Source organism: Macrosteles quadrilineatus, unplaced genomic scaffold, assembly GCF_028750875.1.
Source record: "Macrosteles quadrilineatus isolate MER2022 unplaced genomic scaffold, UCM_ALF_1.0 Scaffold_1__1_contigs__length_201487025, whole genome shotgun sequence".
Taxonomy (NCBI): domain Eukaryota; kingdom Metazoa; phylum Arthropoda; class Insecta; order Hemiptera; family Cicadellidae; genus Macrosteles; species Macrosteles quadrilineatus.
The window spans coordinates 31,022,332-31,038,887 of NW_026542594.1; the positions used below are offsets into that span (position 1 = coordinate 31,022,332).

General features: G+C 32.1%; 2 protein-coding genes across 5 annotated transcripts in view; both read left to right on the forward strand.

Moving 5' to 3' along the window:
* The window catches only part of LOC128981931 (diacylglycerol lipase-beta-like), a 96,370-nt gene extending 87,839 nt beyond the window's left edge, over nucleotides 1-8,531 (forward strand). The window contains exons 13-17 of one of the 3 annotated variants that reach the window (XM_054400927.1): nucleotides 2,116-2,259; nucleotides 2,731-2,766; nucleotides 3,998-4,089; nucleotides 4,930-4,983; nucleotides 7,031-8,531. In XM_054400927.1, the coding sequence (XP_054256902.1) occupies nucleotides 2,116-2,259; nucleotides 2,731-2,766; nucleotides 3,998-4,089; nucleotides 4,930-4,983; nucleotides 7,031-7,211 (507 nt within the window). In that variant the 3' untranslated portion in view covers nucleotides 7,212-8,531. The remainder of the gene's footprint in view (nucleotides 1-2,115; nucleotides 2,260-2,730; nucleotides 2,767-3,997; nucleotides 4,090-4,929; nucleotides 4,984-7,030) is intronic. The other 2 variants (XM_054400932.1, XM_054400936.1) reach the window with 2 other exon arrangements.
* A 3,445-nt stretch (nucleotides 8,532-11,976) lies between these two features.
* The window catches only part of LOC128981945 (vitamin K epoxide reductase complex subunit 1-like protein 1), a 32,629-nt gene continuing 28,049 nt past the window's right edge, over nucleotides 11,977-16,556 (forward strand). The window contains exons 1-2 of one of the 2 annotated variants that reach the window (XR_008489524.1): nucleotides 11,977-12,122; nucleotides 13,873-14,064. The gene's annotated coding sequence lies outside the window, so the exon portion shown is untranslated. The remainder of the gene's footprint in view (nucleotides 12,123-13,872; nucleotides 14,065-16,556) is intronic. The other variant, XM_054400951.1, reaches the window with a different exon arrangement.

Consider the following 16,556-nt stretch of genomic DNA (forward strand, 5'->3'; position numbering starts at 1 on the left):
ATAGCAGCAATTGCTGCCCTTCACCTCTGTTTATGATGTACACCAATCCTAAATACTGTACTCTCCTTCCTAGTCGCGGTCTACCCCTAACACAATACATTTCAACACTTCATTACCATTCTAATCTAAAAACAGAACACTAAAATCAATAAACAAACAAATATGTTTATATATGCAATGTTTAGTTTACATCAGCTGGTATATTTAAAACAGCCTTTAGAAACACTCACACTGTAGTATACTTCCATTAGAACATGAGTGGATCTTTGATTTTGATGGCCTGTGGGGCAAAGAATGGGTAATTTTTGACACTTCTGATATTTTTCCCACCGTCCTTGGATCTTAAGCTTTAAAATGAATCAACAGCCATGCTACCTTTTTCCTGGTTTGAGATATTTCGTGGGGACCGAATCGCTTACAGAATTAAAATATATAGATATGTAAACAATGTTATTTCCCCACTGTTTCCATGACAATCTATCAAAATAATGATTCTCATAACCTTAACTTTTAAAAATCAAGGAAAGACCCTAGGTTGATACAGTAATGGTGTTAGGTTCTCATTCATTTCCGATCATCAAAGGCACAATTTTAGAGTAAAATTAATAACCTCTAACTCTTAGTTAACACGTAGAGTGCGGCCGTTCCCGATCGGGTACGGCGCTTGGCCCCCTTGCGGTGCGTCCGTACGCTCGGCAATGCCTTTTGTATATCTTAGTTTTTGCTCTAGCGTCGGCCGAAAGCGGACCTATACCACGTTAGCGTGTAGTATGTGACTTGAATTTTGTTGTGGTGTAGGTTGGTAGTAAATTTCCCCGTAAAATCCCCGTCTGGCAATCTCAAAAGTCTTCTTTATTTCCCGTCTTTTTCCCTCCATTTGGCAATACAATTCCAATGGGACGGCTACGTTCCAAGCAGTGCTGCTATCTGTGGGTGTTTAGCGAACTATGTCGACTCTCGTTGTAAAGCAGGACATCCCCGCACGTTATTTGACATTCCTCAGACCAAAATTGGAAAGGCAATCGGGTTTGTTTGACGCTGAGGGCTGCGCTGCACTGGGGATACGCCCGCTATTTGACGTGCCGCAGAGACGTGTTAAACAATAGCAATATATTACATTAAAACTTGCGTTTTCCAAATAATATTGCACAATTTTAAAGTCGGTTGCTAGACTTTAAAAAAATTCAATCATATTAGCTATTCTTTTATTAAACGTCAGTCTTCAAATATAAATTATTAGTCATCCTCTTCCTGGACAAACAGACCGACCATGGATTATGGCAATACACATCGTTATAAATATAAATAAATATAAATTAACTTTAAATGATTTTTACCCAAATGCTGAATTTGTTTTTTTTTTTGTAATTGAATGTTTTCAGCTGTTAGTTTAAATATTAAATTATCTTTAACTCTCAAAATTGTATATTTCTTTCAACAGAAGAATCGTGAAAATCCATCACATGCGATTGGTTCAGAATCATCAAATTAAAAAACCCTGTATGTTTCAATATAAAATATGCCTAACAGTTTTCTTTCACGTCCTATACATAGTATTTGGAGATAGTGATAGTATAGTTTTCGTATTTTTTTTAGTTTGAGTTTTGGGTGAAAATATCTTTTTTGAGTCTGATATGTGTGTACAGGGCTACTGACTACACCTGTGGTCTGATTTTGATTAAATTTGCTACGTGGGTCCTATTCCATGGTATCTCCGGGCATTTCTTTTTCATTTTTTTATAGAGTCCTTTTAACTGTAAACAAAATACTACTTGTACAACTTGCTTTACTTGTTTTTACATTGCTGTAAAAACCATGTTTCAAAAGTTGTTGTGATTTTACTGATAAAATATCATAGTTTACTCCCACTGCTTCCCCATGATTAGACAAGCTAATGGGAGAAAGTATCTGTCAATTTTTCTGATGCCGTTTATTACAATAATTATTGTTTTCATTGTTCTCCGTATTTCCAAGCTTTCTGCATATCTGATCTAGCTACAACTTTATGTCAGATAATCAATAGATACCCTATTTCAGTTTTATTCATATTTACACTTAGTTTACATTTAATTTAATCTTTTCCTTGTAATTGAAATGTTGTTATTCCCTGCCAAGTACCGTGTGATCGTGAACGGGTTTGGCTACGCCCTGTTTGGAGTTCCGTCCAGGCATTTGAACACGACGTGGCGAGACAACCGTCCGGTTCCTCACCACTCGGTGCTGCTGCCGGCACCTAACGCTATACCTTACATGTTTGCGGTAAGCCCAATACTATTACAGTGTTCTTTAAACATCATAAGTATAAGGTTAAATGAAGAAGCTGCTGAGAAATAGACTCACATCAATTTGGTACTGAGAAACATGTCATTGAATAATGAATACCATGTCTGATTCTGTAACCTCAAGCAGAATAAATCATTACAATTTGGTCTTGAAATAAATTAATGAATTGTACAGAAATTATGAACATCCAAGCTTCTATTACCATCTAAAACAGAATATATATTTGTTTGATAGTTTATTTGATGTTAAATTTCTATTTTCTACAAATGACTGAAATGAGTATTCATAATTGTTGACTGATCATAACGTGCTGTTAGTATGAATTTCACTACCCCTTTTGTTGATTTTGATAGTAAAAAGACAATGTTACAAGTAAAGAAGTCAATTTTTTTTCAAAAGCTGGTATAGCTGCTTAGAAATAAAAACTCCTTTGCTTTTTTTCTACAGATAACTGGCTCTCCAGATCACCATTTAACTGCAAGAGTAGGTGTAAGATTTTAACGTGTTTGCTTTATTTTGACTGTGTGATTACTGTAAGACTATTTTTGTACAAAGTATTTAGTTTTATGTTTTGGTTTGACTAGAAAATCGGGTTTGTTGAGATCATAACAAATGTTTATTTTAATTTTGTTTACTAAACCAATCTTGAAAGTTAATTACTTTTTTAAATCTTTGGTTGTGCTGCAGTGGTGTATGATGGCATGTGCCTTATTTTATTTACATGAGGAATGCCTTGATGCAGAACAAAAGGCGGTCTTTGACCTCTTTCAGTCTTAACTTAACATGCTTGTGCACAGACTTGAACCTGTGTATAGGACATTTTAATTAGATAATCTAAGGTCAAGCTAATAAGATTAAAGTTAACAATTATTATTGATACAAGTAAATGGCTTCTTCTTATTATTATTATTTTTTACTAAACAATACAGAAGAGAGTCGATTATCCTAAACAATTGGGGATTGGGGGAGTATGGATAACTGATTTACGGTACGAATAGTTGGTAATTTACAGTAAAAAAAGGATCATTTAATTTAATTGTCATTGATAACATTTGAATACATTTTATATACATATTTCCTGTTTTTGATTGTCCCCTATGACTAGCAAATTTTCTGAGTAGGTTATATCTTGCAGTCTCGGCGGCACCTGTATTCATCTTGCTCTATTGCGCCTACATCCATGGGCATATATTGCAGTTTCCACATCACCGTTCATTGTTTCCCGTGACCGCAGCAACACCAGTGATTGGCCTTTCAGTTAACCGACTTTTCGGAAAACCGGGTTTCAGATATTCGACACTCTACTGTGTAATTTGGAAAGTTATGATGTTTGTTATGAAAATTTTATTTCGAGAGAATTTACAACAATTTTAGAGCTGGCTGGTTTAAATGTTTTATATTTTAAATTTTTAAATAGCTCATAGTGAGTATTTTCATTGTAAGTTCAATATCTACTCTGGGGTCTGGTTGTACACAGTAATAATAGGAAGAGGAACCGTGTGTATCCATTTTTTATCATTTTTATGTTTCTCTATTATTCCTGCCACTGACATAGCATTTTCCTAACAGTAGAGTCTGTTGCAAGTGCACCAGTTTGTAAACATTATAATATTTTTCATTGCTGAAATGAAAACAGTTCAGAGTATTAGTATTTATTCACTTCAAGATCAAAATAACACCCCTGTTCGGTAATCACACCCACTTTTATTTGCAGGAAGTAGCCAACAGAAAATGTTCCAATGTTTCTCTTTACCCAGCTGGAAACATACTGCACATAGTCCACAGGAAGAAGAATAAAGAGGAGAAGTATGGATAGCTTATTGGATACATTTAACTTAAGTTTTGTCAAGTATTTTTATCATGCTATAACTCTACCTATAGTCTATAGATTACAATTTAATAAAGTGATTTAGCTCTACTTATTAACATAGGCCTACTGTGCTTAACTTAGGTTTACCTTAAAAGATTTTAGGTAAACATAAATTAAACCTTGTAAAGTGTTTGTTTCTAAACCTTCCTTCTCTCATGGTGCTCAGTGGTCAGGGATCACTTTTAGAATCATTTGGTTTATTTATTTTTTTTTGCTCTTAGTTTTTGTCTTGAACGTGTAAATATTATAAATGAAATATTTTGAATCTATCCGGGACATAAAAAAATCATAGAACAATGGTGAAACAGAACACATCACCTGATGTCACTAGACTACATGTCACATTAAGCATTTCCTCTAATTTCCTTTCAAAAGTAACCAACTCTTATATCAACATAATGTGGCATGTTTTAAAATAATATACTAAAATATTGTATCACCTACTTATTATAATTACCTAGCTTATTACTTTTTTGTCAGCAAAACCAAATCTGGAATTTGGACAGTGTTATTACTGTACATAATATTTGTAATAATAAAACTTAAACATAAGTTATGACTGTTGCTTTCTAACATATTGTTTGCTAAGTAACAATTCGAAAAGTCTTTCATTCCTTAAACACACACAATGATCAATTAAAGTTATGGTGAACTCTGTACTGATATATGGGGCATGTATTGATAAAATTAAAGAAAATGTCCTGTTCCCTCATAGCTTACAAAATCAATATATTTTTTTTTATTGTACCATACTAGTGGAACACTATTTATTTTAGGTCTAGTCTGTCTAGATGGATATGCTGTAGATGCCTTTTCTGCTGTTGTAAAAAGTAAGTTGACTGTGAATGTGGTTGTTTCAACTGTCATCATTCACCATTATTTTCTTCGGCATCATTCATCGTTATTTCATCCATTATGTGTAGTCCCTATAACAGTCACTATAAGTGTCCCCCATCTGTGTGTCCATCATCATAAATGTATGTTTTTGTAAACTATTCTAGTTTAGTTGTATTGGTCATTTTATTTCTTGTTTTCATTTCTCCTCAATTACCACAGAACATCGTCCAGCCATTACTGTTAACCATTGTTACTCGTTTGATTGTCATAAAAATATACCCTATCTAACTTGTGTTGTCAGTACTGTATATTTCAAATTTCAAGTTATCCTTGTGTTTAGTCCTTTATTTGCATCTGTAAACTAGGCATTTTGTTTTCTGTTTTCATTCATCTCATTGTTGTTCTTTCCATTGTGTTTACTATAAATTACCATTCCAAATTTTTAGTTGGATTTGTCTCTGAAGAATATTATAGGTAGTTTTTTTTTTTTTTTTTTTTTTTATGAATGTGTGCTATAATTTGTACTCCCATCATGATGTACATGATTCCTTAAAATTCTGGTACACCTTTATATTTTTATCTTCATTTTTCTTTGCTATTGTAAGGGCTTACCTTAGCAATCCTAATATTGTTGATCTGATATTAATTTTGAACCCGAAGGTTCATCTTAAGTCGGAGTCTAGGTCAACCAAACTTTTATAGTAGTATCCACCTGATGGGCAACGTGTTCCCAAACTAATGTGAGGTTACCCCACATTTCAAAAACCATGGTTTTTATCTCTAATTTTTCTACCATTTTTGTGTCATCTGTGAATTGTATTGTGATAAATGTTATTATATTTTCTATGAAACCCATCGGATGAATACTAATATAGAAGTTTGGTTGACCTAGACTACGTCTGAAGAAGAACCTTCGGGTTCAAAATTAATATCGGATCAACAATATTAGGATTGCTAATGTATAAACCCTTACAATAGCAATTATATAAAAAAACCATCCAGAGGGTAAAATGATTGATGATTTATTTTTCCTTAAAGTCTAAAACTTTGGAAAAACTTTTTGTTGGCTAAATAGTAAAATCCCCTCATAAGTCTGAAAATAAAGCTTTACATACTATGTCTTGGACTTAAACAACTGACTACACCACTATAGTTCGGCCGCTTAGAAAGCGACCTCCTCCAGCATTGGTTTAGCATTAGCGCGCAGGTCGTTTTCTAAGCGGCCGAACTATACAAAACAACATATTTTATTTCTCGTAATGTTTGTAATGTAGAGTAGTGACAACAATACAAACAATGTAGTTGCTGTTGACAATAGCTGTAATTTTTAACCTATTAAATAAGTATGTGATGAAATTAAAAAGCCGTTAAAGAGTCCGGGCTGTGGCAGAGGCGCACATATCCACTTATATATGGGCTCAAATTACTCAGAAAAGAAGAAAAATATTACCGTACCTTGAATAAATGGTATTGGCTGACTCATCCTAGAGCTTCTTTGTCTTGCGTGATTGCCCAAGTGTGTGTCCTTAAATGCATTTTCATATTTCCTTTATTTTTTTTAATAAAATTTAATTCTTTAAAGAATAAATTACCGGTATCTCTTTCTTGTGCTATATTTTTGTTCTACATATATTTTTCTGGAAAAAATTGGCTAGTGGTTAAATAACAAAAATAAAAAATGTTTGATTTAATTTCTTCAATTGGTCCTCACTTTACGCAGTCTTGCTATGCGACACTTTGCCGTCTGTTATATATTATCATATCTGTTAGTCTGGACTCATTAATTATTTTTATTTCTATTTACAGCTGATGTAATATTTACAATTCTAAGTTTGAGAAATGAATAAAAACAAGACATTATTTTTACTTCTTACAATTATGTGTTATAATTATTTAATTCAATAAGTACGTAACACCGTCATACAACTACCATGTTTAGCAAGGACTACTTCTTTAGTCGAAAGTATGTTATGTAAATGTTCCAGCAAAAGTGTCCTACCTATTACACAAAAATCTAAGTTGCTGTTGGTTGGTTTGCAGGAAGAGGCCGGAAGACAAGACATATGAGATGAGATGGGTCAGTCCCGACTTCTTTGACGAGATGAGAGTCATGCCTCGGATGCTGTTAGATCATCTCCCTGAGAATGTATATAAAGTCCTCGAGACTATCCAAGACGAGCAAGAGACTGAGATCGGAGAAGATGTACAATATATTATGTAACTGACTTAGCTTTATCAGACTTTCAACATTCCATTGCAACACCGGTGTTCCTAACACCAACAGCTGCGTATGACAGTTAGGTTCTTTTTTATGAACTTTTGTCATTTAAAAATTTTATGAAGAAAAGACTTGTGATAAAGGTGGAATCATCAATGACAATGAAGCTGTGTAATTAATTTTTATTAATCAAACAGTCTTTAAATTTTATGTAAATATTTTTTTTTAGCTGATTACATGAGTAAGAATTGTCAATTTTATAACAATAGGTCTTAGTACCTACTTATTTTTTATTGTTGTAAATGACTTTGGTTTTGCTATGGTTGTTATTCAATTTCATGCTATTTAATTTATCAAGACTATGTATTACATTTTTTATCCTTGACTCTACATGAGCATTAATTTGTTTTTAGCGACCCTTTTATCAAAATAAAATACAATTGGTTATATTTGTTGGCCAATGTACTTATTTTTACTATTTTTTTAATGTTATAGTACTTATGGTACCGGTAATCATAAAATATTTCAAATAGTTATCACAAAGAAAATAAAAATGAATATGACTTAATCAGTAATGACTTACCAATGGCTGTTTAGTTAATACCCATTTATGACAATTTCTTGAAAAATTTATAAATGTGTTAAAAATAACATTGTCCTACCTAAATCATTTTTTTAAAGACCTAATAATTATTTTCCTAGACCAACTACTCAACAACAACAACAACAACAACAACGACTCAAGTATTTGCATTATTAATAAGCTGTTAAAGCATTTAGAACTCAAACTAGATACTTATATTTACCTCCAATAAATGTTTTGTAAGAACATTGTAAATATATTTTTTCAATGAAAATTTGTTCAGGTGTACAAGTTAAACATAATGTGTAATATAATCCTAATAATGTTGATTGTACAAGGCTAAAATAATGAAAAATGGATGTACCTATGGAAAATTACGTTATCTTCGATATATGTCTTAGCAAGACAATTTTTTTTCAAAAAGGGACAAACATATCTCTTTGATTATAAAATAAAATTATTAATTCATAAGGTTTTTCAAAAAATTTATTATGAATATTTCCACATAGGAAATCTAATTGTTGCTGGTTATTTCACATTTTGCTCATGCAATCATCTAGATAATAATTTCCATGATATATATATATATGTCTTTATTATTATTTAGTATTTCACAAAATGAGACAGACCTAGGAGCTAGGAAACTTGTACAGTGTTTTTACCTTGTAAAGAATACATATTTGCTCACAAGTTATTGTAAATGAATATTTTATAATCAGTTGAATAAAATATAATAAATATTGTGTGTATAAAACTTTAACCCTGTGACACATAAACCACTAATCCACTAAAGGCATCCAGCTTTAGTCCAAGGTTTTTTTTAGCTAAATTAAAAGTCCTCTTCACCCTTATAACAAAAAGGCAAAATGTGTTTTTAAATTCTTGAATTCAAAATAAGAGATAATAGTTGCGAGTGGTAATATTTTTTAACTAGGAAGTCAGTAACATTATACAGTGTAACATTTATCATTTGCAATAGAAAGATCAAAGACTGTTTTCAATATTGAACTCGTATGACTTAATTCATACTTGGCACCCATTTTATTTCACATAGGTATGGTCTACTACAATAAGATAAATCGTTGTATGGGGGGGGGGAGGTGAGGGGTGGGGACTAGCAATGATAGTTGAGGGAGAAGTAGTGTCAGATTTAAACTAGCTTACTTGGTCGCGTCTTTGGAAACCTTAAGTTGTAAACAACCTTTGTAGATACTTTAAATGCTCAAAGCGCTGACTTCTTTCATAAAACATTTCTTGGTTAGCAATCCATGAGCAAGTTCTATTACAAATTTACATTCAATCCATTTAGTACAAGGTGTATTTTTAATTAAGGGTAGTTTTTGCTTTTAGCTCCATGGTTTGTGTGTACACAGCAACATTGTGGCTTACTTGCATCATTGGTGAACAGAATGGTGCCATTTGCAGCTCTGTAGCCAAAGTGTACTCTTTGCTGTGTGTCTAGAAGTTTTTTTTTTTATTATCCAATCCAACGCCGCAAACAGGATGGCAATGAAAACATTTTTCCTTTGTGGACTTCCGAGAGAAGTCTGGGTACCCACTAAAAACACATTCCAAAAATGGACATTTTCATAGCCGTTTTTACACTCTCTAACCCATTTTTGCACTTTACGCTCCATCATTGCATTAGGATTAGTCTTCCTGGCAATGGTTGTCTGCAGGCGATATGTTTCTTGCAGTCAAAAAACATATTACTGACCACTGACCTTATATCCCATGCAGCAGGAGATTCAATTATTTTAAAAACCTATACACACAGCAAAGTGTATACATAAGCTACATAGTTGCAAATGGCACCATTATGTTCACAAATGATGCCAGTAAGCGGCACGGAGCCTTGTTGCGGTGTACATAAACAAATTGGACAAGAAGCTATATACACAAACAGCCCTTAATACCCTAATAAATGTGTTTTTACAAAATATCCTTTAAATATAGTTGAAACATGCAGTACCCCTTTGTCCACTTTTTAGATATAGATTAATCATCCTGATGTATCAGCTGCTGAAGTTTTATTTAAGGTATGTTATTGAGCACGTTCTGGGAACACTAACCGGTGCATCAGTGCAGAAAACAAGTCGTTCTGGAAGACCGATGAGTTTACCTAGCAGTCAGCTATTTCCTCTTTTTTCTACACCCGTGCAATATTCATGCACTGGAGAAATTGGCCTCTGATTGGTCTACTGTTTATTTATTGTAGTTTTTTAGCGAATTTCCCATAGGGAATAAGTTTGTGTGTATTAGCAAGATAACTTGATTTTTATGAAATTCAATTCAAACGTGAAGCCATCCATCTATCTATGCAAACCAGCAAGATCAGACTGTGGGAATGGGTTTTTATGGTGCAAAATTGGGTTTCCCTATTTTTAACCCCAAAACATAAAAGTTTGCAATTTCATTCTTCATCAAATTTCATTATTTTGTAGAGCTTACAAAATGATTAAGTTTATTGAAAATGTTGTCTAATGGTTTTAGAGAAAATTAAAAAAAAAAACTGTACATTTAATATTCCTATGTTATTCTTATGGAGACAAAATGATCTATCATGTAACTATTGTTGTTTGCTAGTTTGTTTATGGATAGATTTTGAGACAATTTGGCAAATATCTTTAATTCACACTAAGACATTAACACTACTATAAAAAATCTTTACTACCTCCCTTCTAGCTAAAAACCATAGTACTTGTTAAACTAATCTTAATAGGAAATAAATCTGACAATTTTAAGGAAATATTTGATTGAAAATCCAGGAAATTGGAAGTTCAATTGTCTGCAGGTCTGCTACCGCAGTAGGTTTATGTATCTGCTTTATACATATATATACATGCAGATATATTATGCCACAGGATGTATTTTGATAATACATTATTTAAATGCATTGTTTATAATAAAAAGCAAAAACCCCTATTTTAAATCAATAAAGCAATAAAAGTTAAATTTTTTACTAAATAAAAGTCCTTTAATTTGCTGAATTGAACAGGTGTTCAAAAATATCTAACAGAATAGTTATAATCGTTGCAGTTTTCCTGGTTTTACAGTAAAACCAATTAGTGTTTAAATAAGTTTTTATTTTCAGTTTTTATTTGCCTTAAAAATAAAAATAAAATAGAGGAAGGATTGAAATAAATAATGTAGATTGACTATACAGATATTCTTTAAAAAATATTAGTCTACTGTATGCTTAACTTTAAGACTGATTTTAGAGGAATCTTTTCTTTTTGGTAAGGTTTGACTCAGATTTTGTTGTACCCAATGATATGGTCTTGTAAGAATGGTATGGATAAGTAAAAGAAAAAGAAAACTTAATGAAAACATAAATATTCTAATGTTTTGTGTATTTAGTGTAAAGTGTTGTGTCTCTTGTTTGGACTCTTTCCCATTCGGGTAAGCCTGCTATCTTCCTAAAAAGCCAGCCTCTTGAGCTATAGTGCTTAAGTTTACCATGGAGATCCTCCTTTCTCTGTGGGTATGTTAAGAGTCTTCCTTAGTGGAAGCCATGTTGGACTTCTTCCCCATAAGAACAATGTTAACTTTGGGTCCAAATATCTCATCAGCAAATTGTCATATAATTATGGATAAGGAGTTAAATTTAAGGAATTGCGGTCCTCTAGAGATTGACGTTTTTTATTTCACAATTTTTAATTTTTATAATGAATAATTGATTATTAATTAGCTTAAAATTAAGCTAATTATTGAAAGGAAATGAAAATGGATTTTCGAAATTAAAAAACCTCAGTCACGAGTCTATTATGTTAAAAATACAAATTATAAATTTCAAAGCTATATCTTAACAAATAACTCCCGTTACGTGTCCACAAATGATGTAATGCTTAACATTGTTCTTATGGGGAAGAAATCCAACATGGCTACCACTAAGGAAGACTCTTAACACTTTAAAACCTAAGCTCCAAAAATAAATCATTAACACATTATGAGTACTGGTATTTTAATATTGCTGTCCATGGATTAACATTTGTTGCTGACACTAACAGAATAAGCCCATTGGAGCCTATACCACCTGAGTGTGTCAGGGCCTAGGGATCAGCAAAATAATAGATTGTACTTCAACAAAAACCACTTCAGGAATTCTCCTATCCCCTCCACTCCCCCTTCCTATTGCAATCTTTATCCCTCCCACCTGCCACTGAACCACTGAACCACTGATCTTGAATCAGCTGAGTAGTGAGTTGAGAGTGTGAGACAGTGAGATAAACCGGTTGTTGTTGCAGTTTCCCTGATCAGCAACCAGATGAGGTTAAACTCTACTTATATATTTCAAAATGGATCTTTTCAGACTACAGTACTTTAATGAGGTAAGTAAGTAATATTATGGTAATATATGTAGGTAATGATTTTGCTGATTTATGGTCAACAGAGCTGTATTTTTAAAGTCTGAAAATACTATAATAGAGTGGTTCATTTAATGAGAAAAGGTTTGTTTGTAGGCTATAATTTTTTTTTATAATTTGAGTTATGTCCAGGGTAAAGAATATCACAACATTAATTTCCTGTATACTTAGTATGTTTCTCATAATACTGTAGTAACAATTAAATTCTTCACATTAACTGCTGACAGTTTATAAGAGTTAACATAAATTGGTCGCTGAAGTACTTGTATTTTTCTTTGGTTGTTATCTATTAATTGTGTTTTTTTAGCACTTCCACCTTATAATAGTTTTTAATGATGAGTGGGAAACAATCCTGGGCTAGAGCGCCTTAAAAATATGTAAAACCAATTGCTATTTCTATTGAGGATGAATCAAATGATAAACTTAACTCATTACAAGCTCTGATAAAAAAGAATTGTCAGGTAAGGTGAGGGGGATTCACTTCACTACATCAGCAAAGATTCTACAAGGTAGAAAGAATACAATCTAGAATACAATCTACAAAAGATATATATATATAAATAGTTTATACATAACTGTGGTTATCTAGCAGAATGCTCCAGTATAAAACATAGATTACACAGTTTCAGCCATGTATGGAATCAGCAGAGATTGTTTTATATTCTGACCAAAGGTCCAGTCATCTGGATGCTGTATGTTGCATGTTTTATGATGTTGAGAGCATTGTTTACAGAGCTGCTGGATACAAGCCAAGATAGTTGCTACAGATGGTGTTTTGTCCTTGAGACACAGAATCGCCTCTAGATATTATGACTCCAGAGTTTCTTTGTCTCTTAAACCTTAATTTTAAACAACAAATCATGGGAAAAATTATTGATTCAAATTGTGGTTTACATAAGAATGTTACCTACGTTTTTGTTTTATTGAAACAACTGAAAGGAAGCGCAAATTTAAACTTAATTTTGAGGGTTTAACTAAATACTTTTAACAATACTTAAAAACTACTTTAACTTACTTTACTTTTAAAATACTTTTAACAATCATGTTTTCAGAAACATATTAAAATATTCCGAAATAGTTACAGATTAAACTTTTATTGAACTATGACGGTTCTTTATGCATAGAACACAGTTAATAAAATTTTAGTTATCATGGAACCTTGCATATACCAACACAATTTATCAAAGTGTTAAGTCAAAAGATAACCAATTAAGTTAACACAGGCTACCATAATATTGTAGGCTACCCAATATATTTTGGTAGCCACCTAAAAGATGACAATTGTTTAATGGACCCAAGATAGATCGAACCCAAGATTAATAGCCTAGATATTTTCTTAACAACAATCTCCCCTTCCACAATTTGCTACTCCCAATTTTACAGTCATCCTGATTACTTATAATCCATCCACACTATTTAAAAGTAACAATTTAAATTGTTACTATAATTTAAAACACAAACTATCCAATCTTCACAACGATGAAAACACATAAAATGTTAACATATTGTGAAACCATATTCGTACTAACATATTTAATGGTAACATGAATTATGTGCCAGATGGCACATAATTGGCGCTGCTTTTTTTTACCAAATTTTTACTGAAAAAACCAGTTTCCCTTATTTCTACTAATTAGATAAAGTTTTTGCATTACTAGACGATGAGCATCAAACCTACTTAAAATAACAGAAGTTAAAATGAATTCAATTCCAGGAATCGCTTTACAGAGAGACATCCTATGACCAGCTGTGATAACGCTTCCCATGACTAACAATGTGATAAGATAGTCAGCCATTGAGATGAAAACCTTCAGTCAACTTGTGTTTTATATCAGAGGAAAACTTTTTAGTCAGCAAATTAATCAGCCAAACTGTCTGATATGATTAATCATTACTACAGAGCTTGGTGAGTAGACATAACTACTTATCTTCATTATAAAGCTGTAAACGCTACTCATTAACATAGCTCTTCTTTATGAAAAAATTATTGAAATCAATCATTTTCATAAATATGTCAAAAGCCTTCTCGAAACTAGATTAGTTCATTCAGTATCCAATCTGTTTATATACCGTACAGTTAAGTTTTGTCATTCATAGCAAAAAACGTAAATAACATTATTTAGATGGATAACATAGTTATTACTCTTATTAATCTATTTAAATTATTTTTACATACCCATTCAAACTTAAAATTCAGTTCTAGGTTCAATTGAAATCGGTTTAATTTTGGTATTTTCATTCTACAGTAGTTTATTTATAAGTTACCTTATGATCCTGTCAAGCGAGGCTTTCACAGCTGAACCTAATGACATATATACAAATAAATTATAGTTTGGTAAAGGTAGTAATTTGGACAGTTTGCCTTGAAAATCTTACTTATATTATAAACTAGCAGAGTACCCATCCTTCGTACGGGATTGGCATATAAGTATAAAATGCTTATTGCATTTATACTCAAGTATTGCGTATGCAATTGGGAGGACACAGTTTGATCAAATTTCTTTCTTTAAATTTACAGTATACTATAGTATTACACATCTACCATAGCCATAATGTTCTACCACTTCCGCTAAACAATTAGAGAAAAAATCTATATAATTAATACGCTACAATAAACTTTGTCGGTTGAACTCCTCCGCCATTTCTTAACCGATTTTATCCATTGACGTCTTATTGGAAAGAGCTTGTCACGTAGATTTGCAAACTGGCCTTACATTTTTGAAAAAGTCCCTTGGGCTCTGCCACAGTGGCTTTGAAAGTTCCCATGTTATCCTTATGAAGAACATAATTGTTTACATTTTGATCAGCTGTATAATTAAATTGCTGTTATTTGAACCAATTTTATACATTGACGTCTCATTGGAAAGAGTGTGTCGCGTGGATTTGCAAACTGGCCTTACGTTTTTGAAAAATTTCCTTGGGCTCTGCCCCAGTGGCTTTTAAAGTTCCCATGTTATCCTTTTGAAGAACATAATTGTTTACATTTTGATCAGCTGTATAACTTAATTGATGTTATTTATTTTCGAAATCAATGAAATGATGAAACGCATTGGGTACATTTACTGTTAGTTGAAATTAAATATTTACTATTATTGAATTTGGGCATTGACTATTGGATACTGAAGTATTAATTGTCAAAGATTTGGGTTTGCGTACTTAATAAATGTAAACAATCCAGAAATCCTGGACAATTTTATATATTACACCAAATAAGAAAAATGAATTGACATATAGTACTGTATTTCTTAAGCAATCATTGAAAGGACCGAGTTGTTAACTAGAGAAACATAGGAAAACCATTGAACGCCACCAAGTAAAAGAAATAGCGATTAAGTTCTTTAAAGAATTTACTATTCTTATTAGCCTATATATAATGAAGAACACCTACAATATGAAGATTCCTACAAACAATGAACGATGATGATAGCCAAAGTGCTACTATTTTTGTAGGAAACATGGACCTTACTTTGTGATAATTGCAGAGGAAAGCCCTCTAAGACTAAATAAAACTGGTACGGCAAGGAAATTAATTTGTTTAACAGTCAAGTAATTTTAGAAGAATATGACAACATCCAAGAAACCTGTATTAAAACTTTTTTGTAGGATTTAACAATTATCTTTGACTATTAATACTTCTGTATCCAATAGTCAATGCTATTATTCACTTTTAAGAGAAACAAAATCCATCTGAACAAAATTAAGGCCTTTTTTCAACTCCGCATTTTTTCTTGGTAAATATAATTTACGTTATAACAATAACTAACCAAAGTAATGCCAATTGAAGCAAATAAAAATTGTGACAGAGATGCTATGCAGGAAATCAGGTAGTTCTGTAAAAAATTTCATTTCTATTAATAAATGACTGAAATTTGTTAACATACTGGTGACAATGGGTGGTACCATGAAGACAGACTACATTATCATTGACGAAGATCAACATGGACAACCTAATGCGGCTATATGTGGGAAACATTTGTAGAACACACTAAAAACCACATCAGCTTTGGAAAATGATTAACTATTTACAAGAAATTTTGATTATATGGAACTGTTAAGTACATTGTGAGTAGTTCTATTAGTTAAATAATGTTTGAGTTGACTCTTTTAAACTCATCGTGAATTATGACGGTTTCGTTTTTAAATACGTTATCTGTTGTTAAATAACTCCTGTACTTCTTTGCAATTGCTCGATTTCGAGCAACATGTACACTAGTAATTATTAAAGATTCGCAAAATATCACAAATTATTCATGAAATTAAAAACATAACCATAAGTGTAAACAATCCAACTTTGACAGTTCTCATTGTGTATCAGGGTTTTTTGTTGCTGCTTGGTTCAAATTAGCTGTTTTCATAAATAAAAAATAATAGTGCTGCGCCCTGTTGATAAATCTTATA